General features: G+C 43.8%; 1 protein-coding gene across 7 annotated transcripts in view; it reads left to right on the plus strand.

The window, feature by feature from the left end:
* Positions 1–4,290, plus strand: part of hip1 (huntingtin interacting protein 1) — a 308,710-nt gene extending 304,420 nt beyond the window's left edge. For all 7 annotated transcript variants that reach the window (XM_038813806.1, XM_038813808.1, XM_038813807.1 and 4 more), the window contains one exon: positions 2,234–4,290. In XM_038813806.1, coding sequence (XP_038669734.1) covers positions 2,234–2,244 — 11 coding nt within the window. In that variant the 3' untranslated portion in view covers positions 2,245–4,290. The remainder of the gene's footprint in view (positions 1–2,233) is intronic.
* Positions 4,291–22,561: the final 18,271 nt, after the last annotated feature.

Here is a 22,561-nt window from a genome sequence, read left to right on the forward strand (position 1 = left end):
GAGAAACCCAGGAAATTATAGAACAAAATACCGTGGATCACGAAAATATGAAATAAGAACAGAAAATGCTGGAAATCCTCAAATCGGGCTGTATTTGTGGAAAGTGAGTGTTTTTCAGGTCGATGACCTTCATCAGAACATGATCTATTTGACGAAGGTCACGACCTGAAATGTTAACTGTTGTTTCCCTTCCACAGTTACTGCCAGACCTGCTAAATATTATTCAGCTAATTTTAACAAATTGTGGATCTGTTACACTCATTTGTTGTGGAAAAGTTATTGGAATCTATAATCAAGGACCGAGTAATTGAGAGAAATTTGATTAGATACGTAGAAAACCGGAGCAGGCCAGTTGGCCCTCCGAGCCTGCTTTGCTGTTCAATATGATCATGGCTGATCTTATAAGTTAATGCCATGCTCCCCTTTCTCTCCCCATATCCCTGCACACCTTTACAGTCTCAAAATCTATTTCCTCAAGTATATTCAGTGATTTGGCTTCTGCAGCCTTCTGTGATAGAGAATTCCATAGATTCACGACCCCAAATGAATAAGTTTCTCCTCATCTCAGTCCTAAATGGCCTCCCCTGTAACCTGAGACCCCTTATTCTAGAACCCCCAGCCAGAGGAAACAATATCCCGGTATCCAGTCTGTCCAGCCAGTCAGAATTTTAGACACTTTAGTTGGATCACCTCTTGTTCTTCTAAATCTGGTGAATGCAGGCCTAGTTGACACAATCTTTCCTCGTGGGACAATCCTGCCGTCCCAGGAATCAGTCTGGCAAACTTTCGCTCCACTCCCTTTCTGGCAAGTATATCCTTTCTTGGGTAAGGAGACCGAAACTGCACACACAACTCAAGGTGTGGTCTCACCAAGACCCTGCACAGCTGCAACAAGACATTCCTGCTCCTGTACTCCAATCCTCTTGCAATGAAGGCCAACATATCACTTGCCTTCCTAACTGCTGGCTGTACCTGCATGCTTACTTTCAGTGATTGGTGTATGAGGGCACCCAAACTCCTTTGTATGTCATTATTTCCCAATCTATTCAAGAGAGAGGGGGCGGCATGGTGGTGCAGTGGTTAGCACTGCTGCCTCACAGCACCAAGGACCCGGGTTTGATCCTGGCCCTGGGTCACTGTCCATATGGAATTTGCACATTCTCCCAGTGTCTGCGTGGGTTTCACCCCCATAACCCAAAGATGTGCAGGGTATGTGGATTGGCCACGCTCAATTGCCCCTTAATTGGGGAAAAAAAGAGACAACATGAATTTACAAAGGGACGATCAGGTTTAACAAATCTAATTGACTTGTTGGGATGTAACTAATCTAGAAAACAGATGAGTGCCTATGGATACAATGTATATGATCAGGTTTGATATAAGAGATGGTAAGATAAGATTTAGAACTCATGAAATTGAAGGAATCTTTTTGATCTAGTTAGCAGTTTGGTTAGGCAGTAGATGACGGAGACGCAAGCATAATAGAAATGTACTAGAATTTGGAAAAAGAGGACTAGACTTCCACAAGATTCTGTACTGTGGCGCCTCAACTATTTGCTATACTTATTAATGACCTGGAACTGACTGGGCTATGTCATCAGAATTTGTCAATGACCTAAAGATGGGTGGCATAGTAAGTAGTGATGGCCAGACCATAAAATTACAAAGAAGTATTGATTGCCTGGACCAAGCTGTGACTGATGGATCGGAGAATTCTCAATGGTGAGAAGCTAGGAACTGCAGAGATCCAAAGAGATTTGGGATCCCATCTACATGGATCACTAAAATGTGGTGGTCAAATACTAAAAATAACTCGATAAACAAATGGAGTTTGAGGCTTTATACCGAGAGCCCTAGAATGTAAATGGGATGAGGTTTTTCTATAGCTCCGCAAAGCCCAGGTTGGATCACATCAGGAGATCGGGACTGTAGAAAGGAGATACTGGCCTTTGAAGGAGCACAGCATAAACCAACCAGAACGTTGCCAGGGTGCAAGGGACTTTGTGGAGTGCTGACATAAAGTATTTCCTGATGGGCAGATGGAGTGAGGATATGGGTTGGCCATGATCTCCTCTCGCACACTGTTTCTGCTGAATAAGTCCAGTGATCCTGTCCACCTCCAGTATGAAGAGTGGTTGCTTAGGTTCCAGAGCAGTTAACATTTTTGGGAGAGCAGGATGAGGAATGCATTTGGCAGAAGATTAAAATAATTAACTTTTTTTTTTATATGCAGATACCAAGTAAGCCCAGAGTGGCGAAGGAAGAACAGTGATTGAGAGATTATAGTCTCCAGTCCAAAGACTGAATGAACAGTGCAAATTCTCTGTACAAACAAAATCCAGTCCATTCCTTCCAGCATCAAGAGGATCAGTGCAGTAACCATGAGAACCACTGGGAATGGTCCTATTTCTGTATCACAGTATTTTTAACTTGTATTCTGGATCCCGTTATTATCAAGATGAGATGGTCCTGCTCCTTTATTTATTATATGTATATTTTTTCCTTTATATTTGCACACTAGTGGTATCGTGTTAGTGTTTTCATTTCCAATGCCCACAGCAAATCTTGGTTTAACTATTGATGCCCCTTTCGTTGGCACATATCAGTAACCCGCCAACAAAACATGGGAATGTCATAACAGCTCAAGCATCTTGGCTTTTCCTCCGTATAAAACAGAGGTTTAATAGGTAAAGGTATCACTTGATTAGTGCTAAGCTACACAGACTCGAATGACCTAAAATTGCCGTTGCTCAGTTGGCTGATACAGCCTGGAGCAGCAGTTGGGGCACCATTTCTGCCGACAAGTTAGGAGTAGCCAGATAAAAATCAACTGCCCCCTTTCTTCTGCTCGTTGATGTGTAAAATGCTGAAAGAATGGATATGACGTGGGTGATACCCTCCAACATCAACTCATTTACGGTCACCCGCTGACCAGGCGGGCTGAAAAGGTGTGTCTATCTGGTATATTTTGTTAGAGGACGAGAGCTGTGGCATACCCGCCGTGGCAGCAGCGTCTTCAGTAGCAATGGTGAGAAGATTAATTATTTGACTGTCCTGTCCGCACAGAGGAAATGACCTCCCAATCGTTGGACGTTCCACCGTGTTTTGTTCACCACAAGAAGGAAACTTATAATATTCTAGGTTTCTGTCATTACATTACAACGCATTTAATGGCACAGAAATGTACGTGCAGCCCAACTGGTCTCTGCTCCACAGAAACCTCCTTCCACCTTACTTTATCTCATCCTATTAACCTATTTTTCCTTTCTTTTCTCCTTCACACGCTGATCGGCGGTGTGCTATTTAACCGATGAGAACATCTTTCCTTTAGAAATCATTGATTTTTGATTTCCACCATCCGCACATCCTCCCATGTGCGGTGGACTATGCTACTACAGCGACCATCTTGGGTCAAGCTCCCATCCTGTCGTGTTAGGGGAACTATGGAGGAAGAAATTAAAGACTTAAAATGGATAGATATACAGCTGCCAGCCACTTCTATTTGATCTCCATTTTCGAAAAGTGGAACGTTTAAATCCTGTGGTCTCTTGGATGGTGCACTGCAAGACTGTCGGAACCCTTGGAACAATATTGCAGAGAGAGGACGAGGCACTGGGATTTGGGGGCGAAAGTTGCTGTCTCCAGTGGAAATGGAAAAGCAACATTTCTTAACAGTTTATCGTCCGATACCCACAAAACAATAATGTAATGTCACTTTTGAAATAAACACTGTGCTGGTGAAGGGGGGGGGGGGGGGGGTTCACCAGTTAATTCCAGAAATAGAACATTTCGGTTTATAGCGGTTTGGGGAAAAGCGTGTTTTTATTTTAAAGAGTTGTTCAGACTCAATTAACAGCCAAGTATTACTTTCTCTGCCAATTCTGCTAATGTATTTCAAAGTATCTTAATTATTACTTTCCCTAAACGTGTAGGACTTTTTGTTTCATTTCCTCCTTTTCATATCATAACTTCTAAGTGATGCTTCTTTCAGAAGAGAAGTTTGAATTGAATTGGTCAAAGTCCTGCCACGGTTGAACATTGGTTATGAGTGCCCACCTGCGCCTGTGTATGTTATCTGCCAAGAGTACATTTCCCCTTTCATTACAAACTGTGACTGCTCATTTACGGGAACTCGATTGCTGTGGCGTTACTCTCTAATCCCATGCACATTTACAGAAGCGATACCCTGCACCCAAGCTCGTGTAATGAACTTGTTGCAACTTTGTACACGCCCGACTTTATACTTTTTAACATTTGTTTAAAATCATAAAAATGGAGATTTTCAGCTTCTGTTGTTTTGATCAGTTCTTGTTTAATTCCTTACGTTTAATTAAATCTTGGTTCTGTTTACTCCCTCCCCCAATTCCGGCACCCCACTGTGCAAACTTTAGATTTGAAAGTGATTAGAATTCGGGATTCTTCCTAATATGTTTCACTTGTCTTAACTGTGCGTGTGTGCTTCCGTCGGCAGCTACCTTTTGGTCTCAACTTGACTTCATGCTTTAAATGTTTGTGATGGTGTCGCTGTGAACCTGCAATAATATGCTCTCCAGACATTGTATGCTCCAGATCTTTGTGCACCAATAGCAAATACCAAATTCTGTGGCTCAGGCTGAAAACAACTTCAAATTCATATTTCTTAAAAAATAAAATGTCAGAAACAAGAATGATCTAGGCAGTAAAACTATATGCTAGCTCTTACCCTGGTACCTTTTTCATATCCTCCCTTTCTGCCTGCCGCACATACTTCTCTGAAAGCATTAAATAACTACCATTCCTGTTCGGTGCACTTTTCCCCTTTTCACACAACCACCCTGGTATGATAGCCTTATCCATTGACTGCATGCTGTGGGCATGAAAACACTTTGGCCTGGCTATTGACCGCTAGTTTGGCTTAGTTATCTCATTGACAGTATTGTCTTTCCTGATCTGCCAAATCTTTCTATGTTACGGAAAGCAAAGGAAACCCCAAACTCCTCTGCTAATTGCCTCCTTAAACCACCTACTTGCACTCCGTCCATTGTTGCCTCTCAGACAATCCGCAAGGTTCTGATGGACCTGTTTATTTTCACAATGTGCTTCTGTTTCCCCTGCACACTCATTCCTTTGTTCACTCCTAGTGGCAATTGTTTTAATTGATCTAACCAATGGCAAATTCTAGATATATTTTTTATTTTTACATTTTTCCAATTAAAGGCAATTAGCGTGGCCAATCCACCTACCCTGCACATCTTTGAGTTGTGGGGGTGAGACCCATGCAGATAGGGGAGACTGTGCAAACTCCACACGGACAGTGACCCAGGGCCGGGATCGAACCCGGGTCCTCGGCGCCTTGAGGCAGCAGAGCTCACTGCACTACCGTGTCGCCCTTAAATCCCAGATACAATCAAATGTCCAGTGTGACTGGAGCTGTCATTTCCCAATACCTGCGCATCAATTCCTACAACTCCTATCTCCCTCGTTGAATGTTCACCCCAAATTGAGCTTAATACCTGCTTCCAAGACCACCACCTACCTCTGCGCTATCATTGCTGAAACCCTCATCAACTACTTCATTGCTAGGATTGATTTTCTGGATACTTTTTTCTAGCCCTTCCCCACCCTCACTCAAGAAAACATTTAATGCAGACTTCTGGACTGTGCACATCCCCCACCTACACACGCACCCAGTGTTACACGTCTTCTTAGTGCCCCAATGCCTGTCTACCTCCCACCTTCATAGCCAACTTGTTTTATATACCTTCATGGCCTCGCTCTATCCCAGCCTACATACTCCATTCCACCAACTTAGATCACAGTTTCAACTCTGCTCAGTTATCTTCTCCCTCGGGGACTAAACTGTTTTTCTTCACTAGTACGTTGCCTTCAAATGTAGCTAAAATCCATCTCTTTGAACATAATCTGAATCTGCCTCCTGCATTCTCACCCCGTTTCCCATATTTATTCACATACTGCTTGGTATCAATCTGTTTGCCCTCTCAGGAATTTATTAATACTGCAAGTTGTTGAAGTGATTACATCCCAGCATGATGTGCTGGAGTTCCCTGGCTGGTAATGCTCTCTTCCTCCTATTCCACACTGCATAGAGCCTCCTCTTGTGACAGAATGAGCAAGTACCCCCAGTGATTGAATTGCTAAGTGCTTTGCCAGCGTAGTCATGAATTGTACAACACAACAAGGTTTTAAAGGTTTTCTGCCTTTCTGTGAAGAGTTTGTTGACAGCACAGCATGAGGCATTACTGTTCACTGGTTAAAGGGGAAATTGAGCGGAGTTCCCACTTCTCACTGGATTTTTTTTTTGTTACGTACAACATCAATGTGCATTTATTACGCCATATTTGTAGGAAAACACTTCAACATGCTCCTGGGATGTGAGGGAATAAATGAGAAGCTAAAAGGCTGACTTGGGTAGGTATGAAGGTTTCAGCAGCAAATGGACTTGGGGAAGAATGAAAATGGGAAAGGGTGGAGGTAGGCAATTTTACAATGGTCAAAGTCGGCACATCATGCATTGTGATGTGTCGGGTATCTGCTGGACGCTTTGCTTGGGGTTGAAAAGCTTGTTAAGGTTGTAAACAGACTGATTTATTTGAGACAATGGGGTGGTGATTTGAGAGTAATGGAGTCTATGGTAAGACTAAAGGGTTTGTGGGGTTTAAAGTAATGGTTTTGTTCTAATGCTTCACTGGAGGAGGTTAAATCGAAGACCAGATGCTGAAAAAGCAACCTTCTGGCACAGCGATAGTGGAGAGGTTGAATTGGGTGGTAGCTTTGAGGGAGTGATTTGTTTGAAGGGCAGCTATATGAGGAAGATCACGGACCAATGGAGATTTCAAATCTAGAAAGAAAAAGCAATGCTGGTAATATTGTATTTCATGTGATGTGGGAATTGCTGGCAAATGCAGCACGTGTTGCCCATGCTGTTGAACTGAGGGCAGTAAGCGTCAACCACATTGCTGTGGTTCTGAAGTCACAAGTAGGCCAGATCAGGTAAAGGCGGTAGATTTCTTTCCCTAAAGAACATTAGTGAGCCGGATGGGTCTTTATGACAATTGATAATAGTTTAATAGTCACCATTACTGAGACGAGCTTTGCTATCCAAATGTATTAATTAAATTCAAATTGGTGGGATTTCCCCCCCCCCCCCCCCCCCCCCACCACACACACACACAACATAAGCCTGGACCTCTGGACCTCTAATAAACCAGCTAGGATCAGTTATATGTTAATGAAGTCCGAGCCGCTCCAATCTACATCATAGCTACAGTTCTTTATGTTTTCTTGTGAATTTCCTCTGTACTCTCTCCTTCAAGTAGGGTGACCAGAACAGGATGCAGTTTTTAAAAATTCATTTATGGGATGTGGGTGTTGCTTATTTATTGCCCATCCCTAGTTGCCCTTCAGAAGATGTTGGCCGTGTAACGTTTTTGAACCACTGCAGTCCCTGAAGTGTAGGCACTTCCACAGTGCGGTTAGGGAGGGAGTTCCAAGATTCTGACGCAGTCATGGTGAAGGAACGGCAATATATTTCCAAGTCAGCGGGGTGAGTGACTTGGAGGGGAACATCCAGGTGGTGGGGTTCCCAGGTGTCTGCTGCTCTTGTCCCAGATGGTAGTGGTCATAGATTTGGAAGGAACTTTGGTGAGTTACTGCAGTGCATCTTGCAGAAGGTACATGGCTGCCGCTGTCGGTGGTGATCAAGCTGGCTGCTTTATCCAGGATGGTGTTGATCATCTTGAGTGTTGTTAGTTGCACTTATCCAGGCAAGTGGAGAGTATTCCAGGGGGTGGGTTACTTGCCATAGGATTCGCAGTGCTCCAGATTAGGTTGAAGTGTCTTCGACAAGTTCAATGCCCCTATTCATAAACTGGAGATACTATTTTTCCTTAACAGCTCCCTTGCCATCTTCAGTGACATATACATAATCACTAACGTCCCTCTTGCTTAGAGCAAAGATGAGGAGAAATGATAGAAATATTAATGATCGTGGGGTATGGATAGGGTGAAGAGTGAGAAACTTATCTCTCAAGAGGGCATCTGAGGCCAGAGGTTCAGAATAATTGGCAAAAGGAGTAAAAGTGATGTAAGGAAAATCCTTTTCACCCAGAGAATGGCTGGAGTCTGGAATGAACTTTATCAGAGGGTGGTGGCAGCCAGTTCGATCGACGTATTCAAAAGGAACTGGATTGCAATCTGGAAAGTGATGTGTGCAAGGTTACAGGGATAAGGCAGGGAAATGGGTAGAATGCCCCTTCAGAGAACTAAGAGAATTAATAGACGATGGGCTGAATGGCCTCCTGCACTGTAAAGATTCTGTAGTTCTAACATGAGTTTGAAACGCACAGGCCGCCGACTGACAGGAGCGTACTGCCACTATTTAACCTATCTGCAGAGCACAAGATACATTGGGGAGAAAATTACAGGGAAAGAACAGGGGAATGCAACTAATTGGTTAACTGCTTCAAAAGAGCTGATGATGTGGAGATGCCGGTGTTGGACTGGGGTGAGCACTGTAAGAAGTCTTTCAACACCAGGTTAAAGTCCAACAGGTTTGTTTCAAATCACTAACTTTCGGAGCACTGCTCCTATTCAAATTGGGCTTTCTATTACTACAGTATTTACCTGAGGAAGAAGTTTAAGACTTCTTGCTGTGCTCAAAAGAGCAGATAAGATGATCAAATGATCTCCTGTGCTGTATTATCCTGTGATTAAAACGGGCGCGGATAATTACGATGGTAATGGAATGGGGGACTTGTGTGCAGTGAGGTGCTATCCTATTTGGTCCATCTAAGAAAAGTTCAGCAGAAGCTGGAGAGGAACAACAAAGGGGTATTTGAAGCGACACTGGGGGTGGATTATTTGCCCTGGTCCTAAGAAAGTACGTATTGGATTTAATTTCAAGAAAATAAATAATTTCTAATCTTTTGGATAATATGTGCTCCGCAACAACAAATCCATTTGGATACAGTACTGCATATTAGGAAATATGAAATGCGGATTTTAGTTTGGTGTTCCCAATAACATAAATATTTCAGTCCAGCAGAGGGCAACATTGCCACACCAAACAGCACTGGCTGCAGATGAAGCTCTGATCCCCAATCCTTCCCTGAACCAGTACGTGTTGCACGGTTTGTCAATCTCCGATTCCTCACCCATATGACTAATCTGCATTTATATGTCTCGACAGCATTGACAGCCTATTGCGTCGTAGTAAATGTCGCAAGGGAGTCCGTCTCTGCTTTTAGCCCATGTCCGCTTAAATTATGCTTTCAGCAGGGGGTCCCTGGATGATAATCCAATTGAAGCCGGGCCCTTTCCAGTTTGACGCTGATTGAGGAGCGCCCTGTCTTCGGGTAACTAAAGGCGGTTGTATATTTGCTGATAATATTTTAACTGTCACAGTCAGTATCTGCTATTTTCGTAAGAAAAAATAAGCTTGTACTTGTGGCACTTATTACAACATCTGGATATCACACCCAATTTCTAACTTTTAAAGTGCAATGGTTTGTCCTGTGTGTCGATATAAACAATATGCATGGCAGAATTCCCCCAACAACTAAGAAAAAGCGCAGAATTTTATTATGTCCACTTGAACCTGCGGGCATATGAGCAGCAACATTCCTTAAATTTCAGCTGATGACGATTTGCTTTGAGTTCCATGGATTGAGTGTAAATATGCCACGAATTTATAGAATGTGGAGAGTCAAAAATAAGCGTTGATAAACAGGAAAGCTTTATTTCTTCAACTTGCTGCAGTCCCCCAGGACATTGCTACTGTACCTCCTCAGGTTAGTGTCCTTCCAGCTGTCTTAGCTGCTTTACCAATAATGTCAGAAATGGGGATATTCAGTAATATTTCTTTGCATTACATTCTATCTCCCATGTGTACTCCCATTCCACCAACCTGTTGTGTCCTCTTGAAGTCTTATCATCTGCCTCAAAGTTCACAATAGTTTATTGTCACCTGTAAGTTTTGACATTGTGCCATGTACACCTTAGACTAGGTCATTAATATATATATATCAAGAAAAGCAATGGTACTCACACTGATCCCTGAAAACAACCATTCTATACTATTCTCGTTTCCTGCCACTGTGCTGACTTTGTATCCATGCTGATACTTTGGGTTGGATTCTTCAGCCCTGCCCGCTGCAAGATCGTCAGGGGCGGGAGACGAACTGTGTAAAGGTCCATTGATCTCAGGCAGGAATTTCCAGGCCTGGCCAGAGAATCCTGCCTTTTCTCTTTTATCCCAGTGGGTTACCATTCACCAGAAAATGAACTGGACCAGCCAAGTACTGTGGCTACAAGAGCAGGTCAGATCCTGGTAATTCTGCAATGAAAAACACCTCTCCTGACTCCCCAAAACCTGTCTACCATCTACAAGGCAGGATTCTGATGGAACACTCTCCACTTGCCTTGATGAGTGCTGCTCCAAGAGCACTGAAGAAGTTTGGCACTATCCAGGCCAAAGCAGCCCACTTGATTGGCACCCCACCCAATATTCTAAAATTCCCTCCCTCCACAGGTGCACTGTGGCTGCAGTGTGTACAATTTACAAATTGTACTGCATTGCAGCAACTTGCCAATGTCGAGCAGAGATGGTTAGATTCTATCTTGTTGAGATGGTCAATGGCTGGCACTTGTGTGATGTCAATGTCACTTGCCATTTCTCAGCCCAATCAGAATGTTGTCCAGCTCTTACACCCCACCCACAGACAGTAAACGGTAACAAATACAAAATAAATCTCCTTCACAATAACAACGATCCCATCCTCCCACCACCCCAAACAACGGCCCCCCTGTTAATATATGCATCCAATAAAACAAACCCTCCCATGGTGAAAACAAAAAATAAAGGAGAAAAAGAAAAAAGGAGTCCGGGACCGCCCATGGTCACAATAGAGTCCACCACCCCCCGCCCCCCACACACACACTCAACGCCGTACATGATACCCAAGAGTTGTAAACCCCCCCGCCCTCCCCCCCCCCCCCCCCCACTCCTGCCCAACTCCTCCTGCCCAACTCCTCCTGCCCACTGCCTCTTGTAAACTCCTTCCCCCAACCTCGGTTCCTTCCCCCCAACTTTCCACCCTGGCTAGACCACTCAGACCCTGTTCTGCCAGGCTCTGATGGCCGCAGCCCCTCCCCCCACCTCACTCTCGTTCACTGGCTGGCTTAGAATTCAGCTTTAATAAAGGCCCTCGAGTCAGCTTGAGGCCTTTAAGCTCGCCCTTCCCCCGCCTGCATGCTGGAAGAGGCTTTTGTCTTTGCTGCAGCTTCAGCCAAATTTCTCACTGTTTCTGCGGGTCTGGTAACCAAGAAACATACCATTCCGGGGGGACTCCAACATTCACCTACGCCTTTTCATCAAAATTCCAGCCCGTATTGATTAAAAAAGAGCTCTTTTCTGTAACCTTGGGCAGGAGCTGCCTTGTGTGTGACCACTTACTCCATGGTCCACACCGGAAACCCCATCACATAAATGTGTTATCGACAAAGACAGATTGATAGGATTCTTTGTGATGTTTAGGAGGTATCCAATTATCTCAAACTTACTTATATTGTCTGCTTCAATGTCCTTTTTGGGAATTGTAAGGAACCTATTACCCTTTCAGTATTAAAATTCCACTCAACCTCTCTTGAGTCCTAACTACTCATTTCTAACTTGTGTGCTCTGGTCACCAGGGTGAACAATCTATGTGTGCCATTTTTTAGTCAATTCCCTCTCACAATCTGGGAAATTTAGCACAGGGCTAAATCGCTGGCTTTGAAAGCAGGCCAGCAGCACGGTTCAATTCCCGTAACAGCCTCCCCGAACAGGCTCCCGGAATGTGGCGACTAGGGGCTTTTCACAGTAACTTCATTGAAGCCTACTCGTGACAATAAGCGATTTTCATTTCATTTTCATTTCATTTTCAAGTTTCAATTTGATCACCTGGAAATCTGTTTTCCAAGCGAGTCCAACTTACCTATGCTTCCTCATTGCAAACTCCGAGAAACATCTCTGATTCTCACGATTCACATCCTCCAAAATCCTTCTTTTGAGTCTGTGATGTCCCCAGAACCACTGAGAAATTGTCTCCATGTTTCCATTGACCAGGGTTTATACTTTCTGCCCAATATCTAGCTTTAAAATGGTGCAACCTGCAGCCAATACTATCATGTATATTGGATACTGTGGTACATTTTCCTACCTTCATGTGATTAGATTGGTGAGAACTCTCTTGTGATGAGGCCAATGGTAAACCGGTTTGTTCTCCACGTATTATGTGACTGGAAGTGAATACAGTTTTCAGTGAAATTCAATTTCATACCAGTTCTCAAAAATAATAAAGTTCACCACTGTGGCCCCGTGTAAAAGGCTAAACTCATTTTGAAGGTAGGTAGTCCCAGACATCAGCGGGCACCAAACATCGGAGTAGATTCAGTCCTCGGTTTAGAACTTGCCACAGCATTCCTCTGTCTGAAGCGAGAAACCTCTCTGTCTCCCATGCACACACCCTGCTGCAAACTGACTTTCTCCACCAACAGAGAGGGGCAAAAGCTGAACCTCTTATCCCACCCCCTACCTCTGTGAAACCGGCTTATCCGCCTGCCAAACAAAAATATCCACCTCGAGTAAGGGCCCTTCCGTGTTTAGTTAGGCATCCCCGCAGTGCTCAATGGATTGAAGCCAGATGAATATTGCAAGTATGACTATTTCCAAGGCGGTGGTGGATGATTCCCATTACCTCAAGCTAATGTGAGAAATACAATTTAGTTAATTATTCCATCTGGTACTCCAGTAATGGACCCATTAAACATTCCAGATAGCTTGTGTATTCCTGTGAATTAACTCCTCATGGACCAAATTCATCTTGTGGCATCAGACCAATATAAATTATCTCAAAAATCAAAATGCAGAAAATTGGGCAAATTCCAGAATATGGTGGATAATGTTACGCTTTATGATAGGGCACTCAGTGCTCCTCACGGTTTCCAAATGATTACAATTAATAATACTTTACACAGGAACAGTACCATCTCTGGGTTCGTGATTGTAAGATGCATTTATTCTATTGAAGGATGGCTGCATTGCGTCTGTTTGATGTCTTGACAGCAGAAGCCTCAGCTTTATTATTATTATTATTAAATTGTGACAAGTCAAAGAGAGGGAGATGTTCCCAGCTGAGTTTAATAGAACTTGGATCAGCTCCTATTAATCTGATTCTTGAAATAAACATTCAGATTTCAGCATCGAAGAGGTTCCTCAGAATGCCAGTGTGACCCGAATCCAAATATTGTATGGTCGAGTTGTTCTCACCCATTGAGTGCAATGAAAAGCATGAATAATGCTTTTGGGTCTGGGCACGTGTGAATATCACTCCTGATAAATAGTCCAGCAGATAAAAGCTATTAGAAAATACTTACATGAAAAAGAACTACACTGGTGTTAATTCCAGAATAAGGTTATATTTACTGAGCTGCTCATGAAGCAAGGCATTGTTAGGCTGGATATAATGAGTGTCACAGCTGAGCCTAGTCCTCTCTTCACCTTTGCACATGCCATTAATTTTACTGGCAATGATCATGAATAGGAACTCTCTCTGTTTCTCTCTTCTCCTTGCTTACCTAACCCTGGGGTATTGGAGTAAAATTGCATTGACTCCCACACTACCTCAGCAGCCAGCTACCAATGGGAATGGAAGCTTGAGATTTTGCAAATCTGTGGGAGTGAAATTTTACATTGGGGTAGTAATAGCAGTAATCTTATTGTTCTTGTTACTGTTCTTTAATCTTCACGCAGACACGGGAAGAACGTGCAGACTCTGCACAGACAGTGACCCAAGCCGGGAATTGACCCCAGGGTCTTGGGGTTCAATTCCCGGCTTGGGTCACTGTCTGTGCAGAGTCTGCACGTTCGTCCTGTGTCTGCTTGGGTTTCCTCCGGGTGCTCTGGTTTCCTCCCACAAGTCCAGAGAGACGTGCTTGTTAGGTGAATTGGACATTCTGAATTCTCTCTCTGTGTACCCGGACAGGCGTCGGAGTGTGGAGACTCGGGGCTTTTCACAGTAATTTCATTGCAGTGTTAATGCAAGCCTACTTGTGACAATAAAGATTTTTAAAAAAAAAATTTAGAGTACCCAATTCATTTTTTCCAATTAAGGGGCAATTTGGCGTGGCAAATCAACCTACCCGGCACATTTTTGGATTGTGGGGGCGAAACCACGCAAACTCGGGGAGAATGTGCAAACTCCACACAGACAGTGACCCAGAGCCGGGATCAAACCTGCGACGTCAGCGCCGTGAGGCAGCAGTGCTGCCAAGAAAGATTATTATGATTATCTTCCCTGTTTCTGTAAATTGAGATGACGGGCCCTATTTCCTAGGTGCAGGACAGCACCAAAGCTAAAACGAGAAGGTAATTAAAGGAGCCACCAGTATTTACACAGTACCATTGCCAATAGACCTCCCCTACTCGATAGATGCATAAAAACACACCAAGCAGATTTGTAAGTTACTCTTAAGTACCCTCAATTAGATCACAATCTGCCAACTTCCAGAGCTTCATTATTCTACCTGTAAACAATTTAATTCTCCTGATTTGATTCCAGCTTGTAATCCACTTCCAGAGATTCAGGGCAGCAAGGTGGCACAGTGGTTAGCACTGCTGCTTCACCGCGCCAGGGACCCTGTTCAATTTTGGCCTTGGGTGACTGTGGAGTTTGCACGTTCTCCCCGTGTCCGCGTGGGTTTCCTCCGGGTGCTCCGGTTTCCTACCACAGTCCAAAGATGTGCAGGTTAGATGGATTGGCCATGATGTATTGCCCCTTCGTGTCCAAAAAGGTTAGGTGGGGGTGTGGGCCTGGGTGAGGATCAGTACAGGCCTGATGAACCGAATCGCCTCCTTCTGCTCTCTAGGGATTCTATTTTATACATAAACCACCTGAAGCCGACTGTTGGATTCCAGTCTGTAACTCCGGCGGGAGTTGCTCTGTATAGCGTATCTTTCACAATAAATTAATTATTTTGTACACAGTAAGATGAATTTTTACAATTTAATTTTCCCTTTGAGAGGGGACGGGTGTTGCATTCAGTTCCATTCTCGAGTTTGAAATAATTAACGTACAAACATACTTTTACTGACTGTCAGAAACCCATTGAATTAATTTGTGGAGTTTGTGCATCATGCACAAACTCCACAAATTAATTCAATGGGTTTCTGACAGTCATGCGCGCTTAAAACCTTGGTGAGCAGTGAGCTTCACCTTTGTTGCCTGGGCTGTATTCATCCATCAAAACGTAAAGCAGGGACCAGAATGTTCAGATTATAAATTGTGCTATTATGAGAATGCGAGCTCCACCCGGTAACAGCTTGAATCTGACTTGGGGGAAAGCGCCCGGGGACATGGCAAAACTGACCTCGGAATGACAACAGCAAAATGTCACGACAAGCTGCAGTTGTTACAGCAGCGAAACTGTCACTCAGCGCTACAGGACCCCACTAAGGCCACCGGGAGCAGAGAAATCATTTTCTCCTTTGGTTTGTGGATTTGGAAAAACTTGAACTTGAAGCCTCTTCAACTTAGCCCAGCTGTGCACACCTGCCATATCTTGACCTTTGGCATTTGGTGTAGTTACAGAGAAGGTGGAGCTGCCATATTATCCTGTCCTCATCCTCCTCTGGCCAGCTGGGTTTCTGTGACTTACTCCCTGTCAGGTTTCTAATCCAGTTAAATTTGCCATGAACTTCCTTATTCCTGTTTGTGCTTCTCATCCAATCATGCAGTACAGAAGAGGCCCTTCAGCCCGTCAAGCCTACACCAACAAAGAAAAACTGCTCCAAACATTTATTAACCCCACTCCCCAGCACTGGGCCAATGGCCTTGAATGTTATAACATTGCAAGTGCTCATCCAAGTACTTTTTAAAAGATTGTGAGGTTTTCTGCCTCAACTACCCACCCAGGAAGTGCATTCCAGATTCCCAGCAGCCTCTGGGTGAAAATTCTCTTCCTCAAATCCCCTCTATACCTCCTGCCTTTCAAATTATGTCCCCTTATTATTGACCCTTCGACTGAGAGGAACAGCTGCTTTCTATCCACTCTGTCCATGCTCCTCATAATCAGGATCCCTTTTAGCCTTCTCTGCTCCAAAGAATTCAATCCGAGTTTATCCAGCCTCTCTGGGCAGCATGGTAGCACAGTTGCTTCACAGCTCCAGGGTCCCAGGTTCGATTCCCGGCTTGGGTCACTGTCTGTGCGGAGTCTGCACGTTTTCCCTGTGCTTGCATGCGTTCCTCCGGGTGCTCCGGTTTCCTCCCACAGTTCAAAGATGTGCAGATTAGGTGGTCTGGCTATGCTAAATTGCCCTTAGTGTCCAAAAAAAAGGTTAAGTGGGGATACTGGGTTACGGGGATAGGATGGAGGTGTGGGCTTAGATAGGGTGCTCTTTCCAAGGGCCGGTGCAGACCCAATGGGCCGAATGACCTCATTCTGCACTGTAAATTCTATGATTCTTCATAGCTAAAAAGCTCCATACCAACCAACATCTTGGTGAATCTCCTCTGTACCTCATGCATCGTATCTCTTATCCTCTTAACCTGTCCATGGGTTCCCAGCCCTCAGCCTCATTCCAATTTCTGCATTGTCCTCAGGGCCCCTTAAAGTTCCCCATCTCTCCAATCCCGTCTGGTTTCCAAGCTTCTTAACACTCACCACCCTATCTTTTCTGAGCTCCCATCTTCTAGTCGTCTCCTCCAGTTCCTCATACAGACAATGGGAAACATTTAAGCAACTTTAATGTTTTAAAATACATTCCATTAAATAACGAAAGTTCAGCTTTAGGTTAAGATGAAGATAAAAAGAAGAGCCTTGTAATCTAGCAAAGGGCCACCAAAAAGTTGATGAAAAGAGGAAAAAATAGAATATGGAAGTAAACAAGGCAGGAATATAAGAAAAGACTGTAAGTAGATAAAGATAGTTTTAAAAGTAGGTAAAAAGGAGAGTAGCTAAAGTAAATATTGGTCCTATAGAAGCCAGAGGAATGTGAAATTGTTGTAGGTTGTGTGTAAAAAATGCATAATTTAAACAAATCCCAAAGGGGTTACTTATCTTTCCAAAGGTGCCCTGAACTGTCCAACGATGCCACCAAATTCAGACTACCGCTTACCCTGTCTGCTCTGTGCACTCCGCGATATTTGCAGGTTCAAAAATTGGAAGTCAGTGATGATAACTGGCGATTCATTAAAAAAAGTTTTAAGTACCTAATTCATTTTTTTCCCAACTAAGGAGCAATTTAGCGTGGCCAATCCATCTACCCTTCACATCTTTGGGTTGTGGGGGTGCAAACACTGGGCGAATGTGCAAACTCAACACAGACAGTGACCCGGGGCCGGGATCAAGCCCAGGTCCTCGGTGCGTGAGGCAGCAGTGCTAACCACTGCACCACCGTGCCGCTCTGACAGCTGACTATTCGAATCCGCAAGTTGCGCACGGACAAACTCCGGCTCGACTCCAGTCCTGCTCCTGAGAAAATGCACTTAGAGGCTCTTCATCATGTCGAAAAACCGGACATTTCTGTCTGTTTTTACAGTGGAAGGCACAAGTGACGCACTAGTAACTGAAGGTAACCTTGGGGGCTAATTGGAGTGAGAAGCTTTAGATAATTAATATCAGCAGAGAAAAGGAAGTAGAGAAACTCAAAGGATTAAAATCTAACAGATCTGCAGGACCTGATCGCCTTCATCCACGAGTTTTAAAAAGGGTGCTGCAGAGTTAGTGGATGCACTAACTGGTTAGGATTTTTTACATTTCTTTGGATTCTAAAATAGTCCCAGTGGATTGGAAGTTAGAAAATACTGCTGTTCAAGTAAGGAAGGAGAGAGGAAACAGAGATCGATAAACCAGTTAGCCTTAAATCACTCAACTGGAAAATGCTGCAATCAAGTTTTAAGAAAGCCTAAACAATGGGTGCATCACGGTGGCGCAGTGGTTAGAACTGCTGCTGCGTTTGATCCCGGCCCTGGGTCACTGTCCATGTGGAGTTTGCACATTCTTCCCTTGTCTTTGTGGGTCCCACCCTCACAAGCCAAAAAGGTGTACAGAGTAGGTGCTAAATTGCTCCTTAATTGGAAAAAAAAGACTTGGGTGCTGTAAATTTTTACCAAAAAAAAGCAATGCACTTAGAAAATCTTAGTATGATCAAACACACTTAAACATGATTGCATGAAAGTGAAATTATGTTTGAAAAAGTTATAACTCTGGAATGCAGAGGCATGAATCACAAAATGTTAGCAAGCAGGTACACAAGTAGTTAGGAAGGCAAATGCAATGTTGGCCTTCATTGCAAGGGATTGGAGAATGATAATAGCAAAGTCCTGTTACACCTTTTCAGGGCAACAATAAGACAGCTCCTAGAGTAGGGTGTACAGTTTTGGTCTCCTTATTTCCGAAGGGACTAAATCACATTGGAAGCATTTCAGAGAAAGTTCACTGGGCTGATACCTGGAATGAAGGGGTTGCATTATGAGAAAAGGTGGAACACAAGAAATAAGAATAAGAATAGACCATTTGGCCCATACTCTACCATTCACTGGCTAGTCTTGGGTTTCTACTTCAATTTGTTGACCTCTCTCTATATCCCTTAATTCCCCAGAGACCAAAAATCTGCGTCTCCCAACCTTGCATGTATTCAACAACGTCGCACTCCCAACCTTCTGGGGTAGAGAATTCCAAAGAGTCACAACCCTCGAGCAAAGTAATTTCTCCTCATTTCTGTAGTGATCTCAGTATAGGTAAATATATGATTGGTTAATGTGCAGTCACTACATCACTAGATCACTAGATGGCAACATTAACAGGAACTATATAAGGAGTTTCCCTCTTTCTTTCGGTTAGTGTGTGCGTATTGCAGCTAGAGGATAGATGTGACCAGCTCAGATTGTAGTGTATATTATTAATTGTTAATTTAATCTAATCTAAGTTAGTTCTATTACTAGTAAAATTATTAAAGTAAAAGAACTCACAAGTATATTGTTTTGTTACTCAGTAAATAATTTATCATCAACTGGAAGACTTTGACTGTTTATCATCAAGTTAAATACAACTCGGCAAGACAAATGAGTAATTTATATATTACATCTCTGTAATATAACAATTTCAATCCTAAATGATTGACCCTTATCCTGAGAATGTGACCCCCATGTTTTAGATTCCCTGGCCAGCAGAAACAATCATTCAGTGTCCGTCTTTTTGAGCCCTTTCAGAATCTTGTATGTTCCACTGACATCATCTCTCATTCTTTTAAACTCCAGAGAATATCGACTCAATTTACGCAGCCTCTCACCATAGGACAACCACCTCATCTCGGGGACCAATTTAGTGAATGAATACTGTCCCAGATCTAATACGTGTATATTCTTTCTTAAATACGGAGACCAAGAGTGCACTCAATAATCCAAATGTCGTCTCAACAAAACTCCATCATTGCAATTGTAGTAAGACTTCCTTATTCTTGCCCTCCAATCTCTTTGCAATAAATGTCAACCTGTCAGTTATTTGCTGTATCTGCATAATAATTTTCTGCGTTCCTTGTTTAAGCACAACCACATCTATCTGAACATTAACATTTAAAATTTTCACGCCTTCAACAAAAATCCTGTTTTTCAAATCTTACTACCAAGAGAATAACATCGCACCGCTTTCCTGCATTGTTATCAATCTGCCACTTTGTTACCCCTCACGTAACCTGTCTATATCTCTTTGCAGCCCCCCATCACAACTTAACTTTCCATCTTGCATGGTATTGTCAGTGAACTTTAAATACTTTACTCTCAGTTTCTTCATCTATGCCATTGAAGAATGCTGTAAAAGCTGAGGTTCCAGCATTGGCCCTCTGCAAATCCCATGAGTTATAGCCTGACAACTTGGAAGTTACCGATTTATCCTGCATAAATACTGTTGCTACAAAAGCATGTCAGAGGCTAGGAATCCTGCAGTGAGTAACTCACCTCCTGACTCCTAGAAACCTGTACATCACCTACAAGTCAGGAGTGTGATGAAATATTCTGGATGAGCGCAGCTCCAACAACACCTGAGAAACTCAACACTACCCAGGTGGTGGCAGCCCGCTTGATTGGCATCCCTTCCACAAACATTCGCTCGCTCCACCAGTGCTAGCAGTATGTGCCATCCACAAGATGCACTGCATGAACTCACCAAGGCTCCTCAGACAGCACCTTCCAAATATATGACCACTACCATCGAGAAGGATAAGGGCAGCAGATACCTGGGAAACCCACCATGTGGACGTTCCCCTCCAAGTCACTCACCATCCTGACTTGGAAATACATCATCGTTCCTTCACTGTCGCTGGGCCAAAATCCTGGACCTACACCACATGGACTTCAGCAGTTCAAGAAGAAGATGGCTCTCGCCATCACCTACTCAAGGGCAATTCACAGAATCACACAGTGCAGAAGAGGCCCTTCAGCCCATCGAGTCTGCACCGACACATGAAAAAACACCTGGCCGACCTACCTAATCCCATTTACCAGCAGTTAGCTCATAGCCTTGAATATTATGATGTGCCAAGTGCTCATTCAGGAAGATGTGAGGCACCCACCTCTACCACCCTCCCAGGCAGTGCGTTCCAGACCGTCACCACCCTCTGGGTAAAAAACTTTTTTCCTCAAATCCCCCCGAAACCTCCTGCCCCTCACCTTGAACCTATGTCCCCTCGTGACTGACCCTTCAACTAAGGGGAACAACAACCACTATCCACCCTGTTCATGTTCCTCATAATCTTGTACACTTCAATGAGGTCGCCCCTCAGTCTTCTCTGCTTCAATGAAAACAACACAAGCCTATCCAACCTCTTTGTAACTCAAATGTTCCATCCCAGGCAACATCCTGATGAATTTCATCACTTAAATGAATTTGGGAATCACATCCTTCCTATAATGTGGCGACCAGAATGGCACACAGAATTGCACTCCGGCTGTGGCCTCGCCAAAGTTCTGTACAACTCCAACATGACTTGCTTTTGTAATCTGTGCTTCGATTGATAAAGGCAAGTGACCGATATGCCTTTTTCACGGTAGCACGGCAGCATTGTGGATAGCACAATTGCTTCACAGCTCCAGGGTCCCAGGTTCGATTCCGGCTTGGATCACTGTCTGTGCGGAGTCTGCACATCTTCCCCGTGTGTGCGTGGGTTTCCTCCGGGTGCTCCGGTTTCCTCCCACAGTCCAAAGATGTGCAGGTTAGGTGGATTGGCCATGATAAATTGCCCTTAGTGTCCAAAATGGCCCTCGTGTTGGGTGGGGTTACTGGGTTATGGAGATAGGGTGGAGGTGTTGACCTTGGGTAGGGTGCTCTTTCCAAGAGCCGATGCAGACTCGATGGGCCGAATGGCCTCCTTCTGCACTGTAAATTCTATGTAATCTATAAACTGCCCTCCCACCTTCAAAGATCTATGGACAAACACGGCAAAATTCCCTTTGTTCCTCAGACTGTCTAGTGCCATGCCGTTCATTGAGTACTTCCTTGTCAAATTTCTCCTTCCAAAGTGTATCACCTCACACTTTTCAGGGTTAAATTCATGTGGGAAATAAGTGACGGCTGAACCAGCAATGCCCACATAGAATCATAGAATCCCTGCAGTGCAGAAGAAGGCCATTTGACCCATCGGGTCTACACCAACCTTTTGAAACAGCACCCCAGCTAGCCCAATCCCCCACCCTATCTGCATATCCATGTAACTCCCACCTAACCTATATATCCTAAGGGGTAATTTATCATGGCCAATCCACCTACCTTCACATCTTTGGACTGTGGGAGGAAACCAGAACAGACGGAAGAAACTCATGAGACATGGAATTCGTATGAAGAAAGATTCAAATAGCTAATCAGACAATGGAAGACCTAAATGGTCACAACATTTCTCTGTTTAGTTGGCTGTAAAAACTAGACATATAAACTTACTGCACAGCAGCTAGTACTGTAAAGAGAGGGTATGTCCTGTCTTTCCCTGACTCTAGTCCATTATGACGGATTGTCTCCACATCGTTGGTAAATCCAGGTTCGGAAGGCAGAGCAGCGTCATGGCGGAGAAAAGTGTAATGATATGTATATATAGAGATAGATAGGGGCTGGTTTAGCTCACTGAGCTAAATCGCTGGCTTTTAAAGCAGGCCAGCAGCACGGTTCGATTCCCGTACCAGCCTCCCCGGACAGGCGCCGGAATGTGGCGACTAGGGGCTTTTCATAGTAACTTCATTGAAGCCTACTCGTGACAATAAGCGATTTTCATTTTTCATTTTCGTATAAAGGGTTAGCACTATATTCATGTATAAATATGTGAACTCAAAGGAACTTGGGTCACTTTGAACCAGGAGTGCCTGGACAGCAGTGTGTTAGAGAGATAGATAATAGCATAGTTAGCATGTGTAGTTAAATATAGTTAATGCCTTATTCTGAATTACTTAATCACTCTGTAAGAGTGAACAAACTCAACATTAATCAATTCGTTATTCATTAAACCTAAATTGCTTTAAGTTGAAGATTGGTAGTTTCTTTA

This window comes from Scyliorhinus canicula, chromosome 12 (assembly GCF_902713615.1).
Source record: "Scyliorhinus canicula chromosome 12, sScyCan1.1, whole genome shotgun sequence".
Lineage (NCBI taxonomy): Eukaryota > Metazoa > Chordata > Chondrichthyes > Carcharhiniformes > Scyliorhinidae > Scyliorhinus > Scyliorhinus canicula.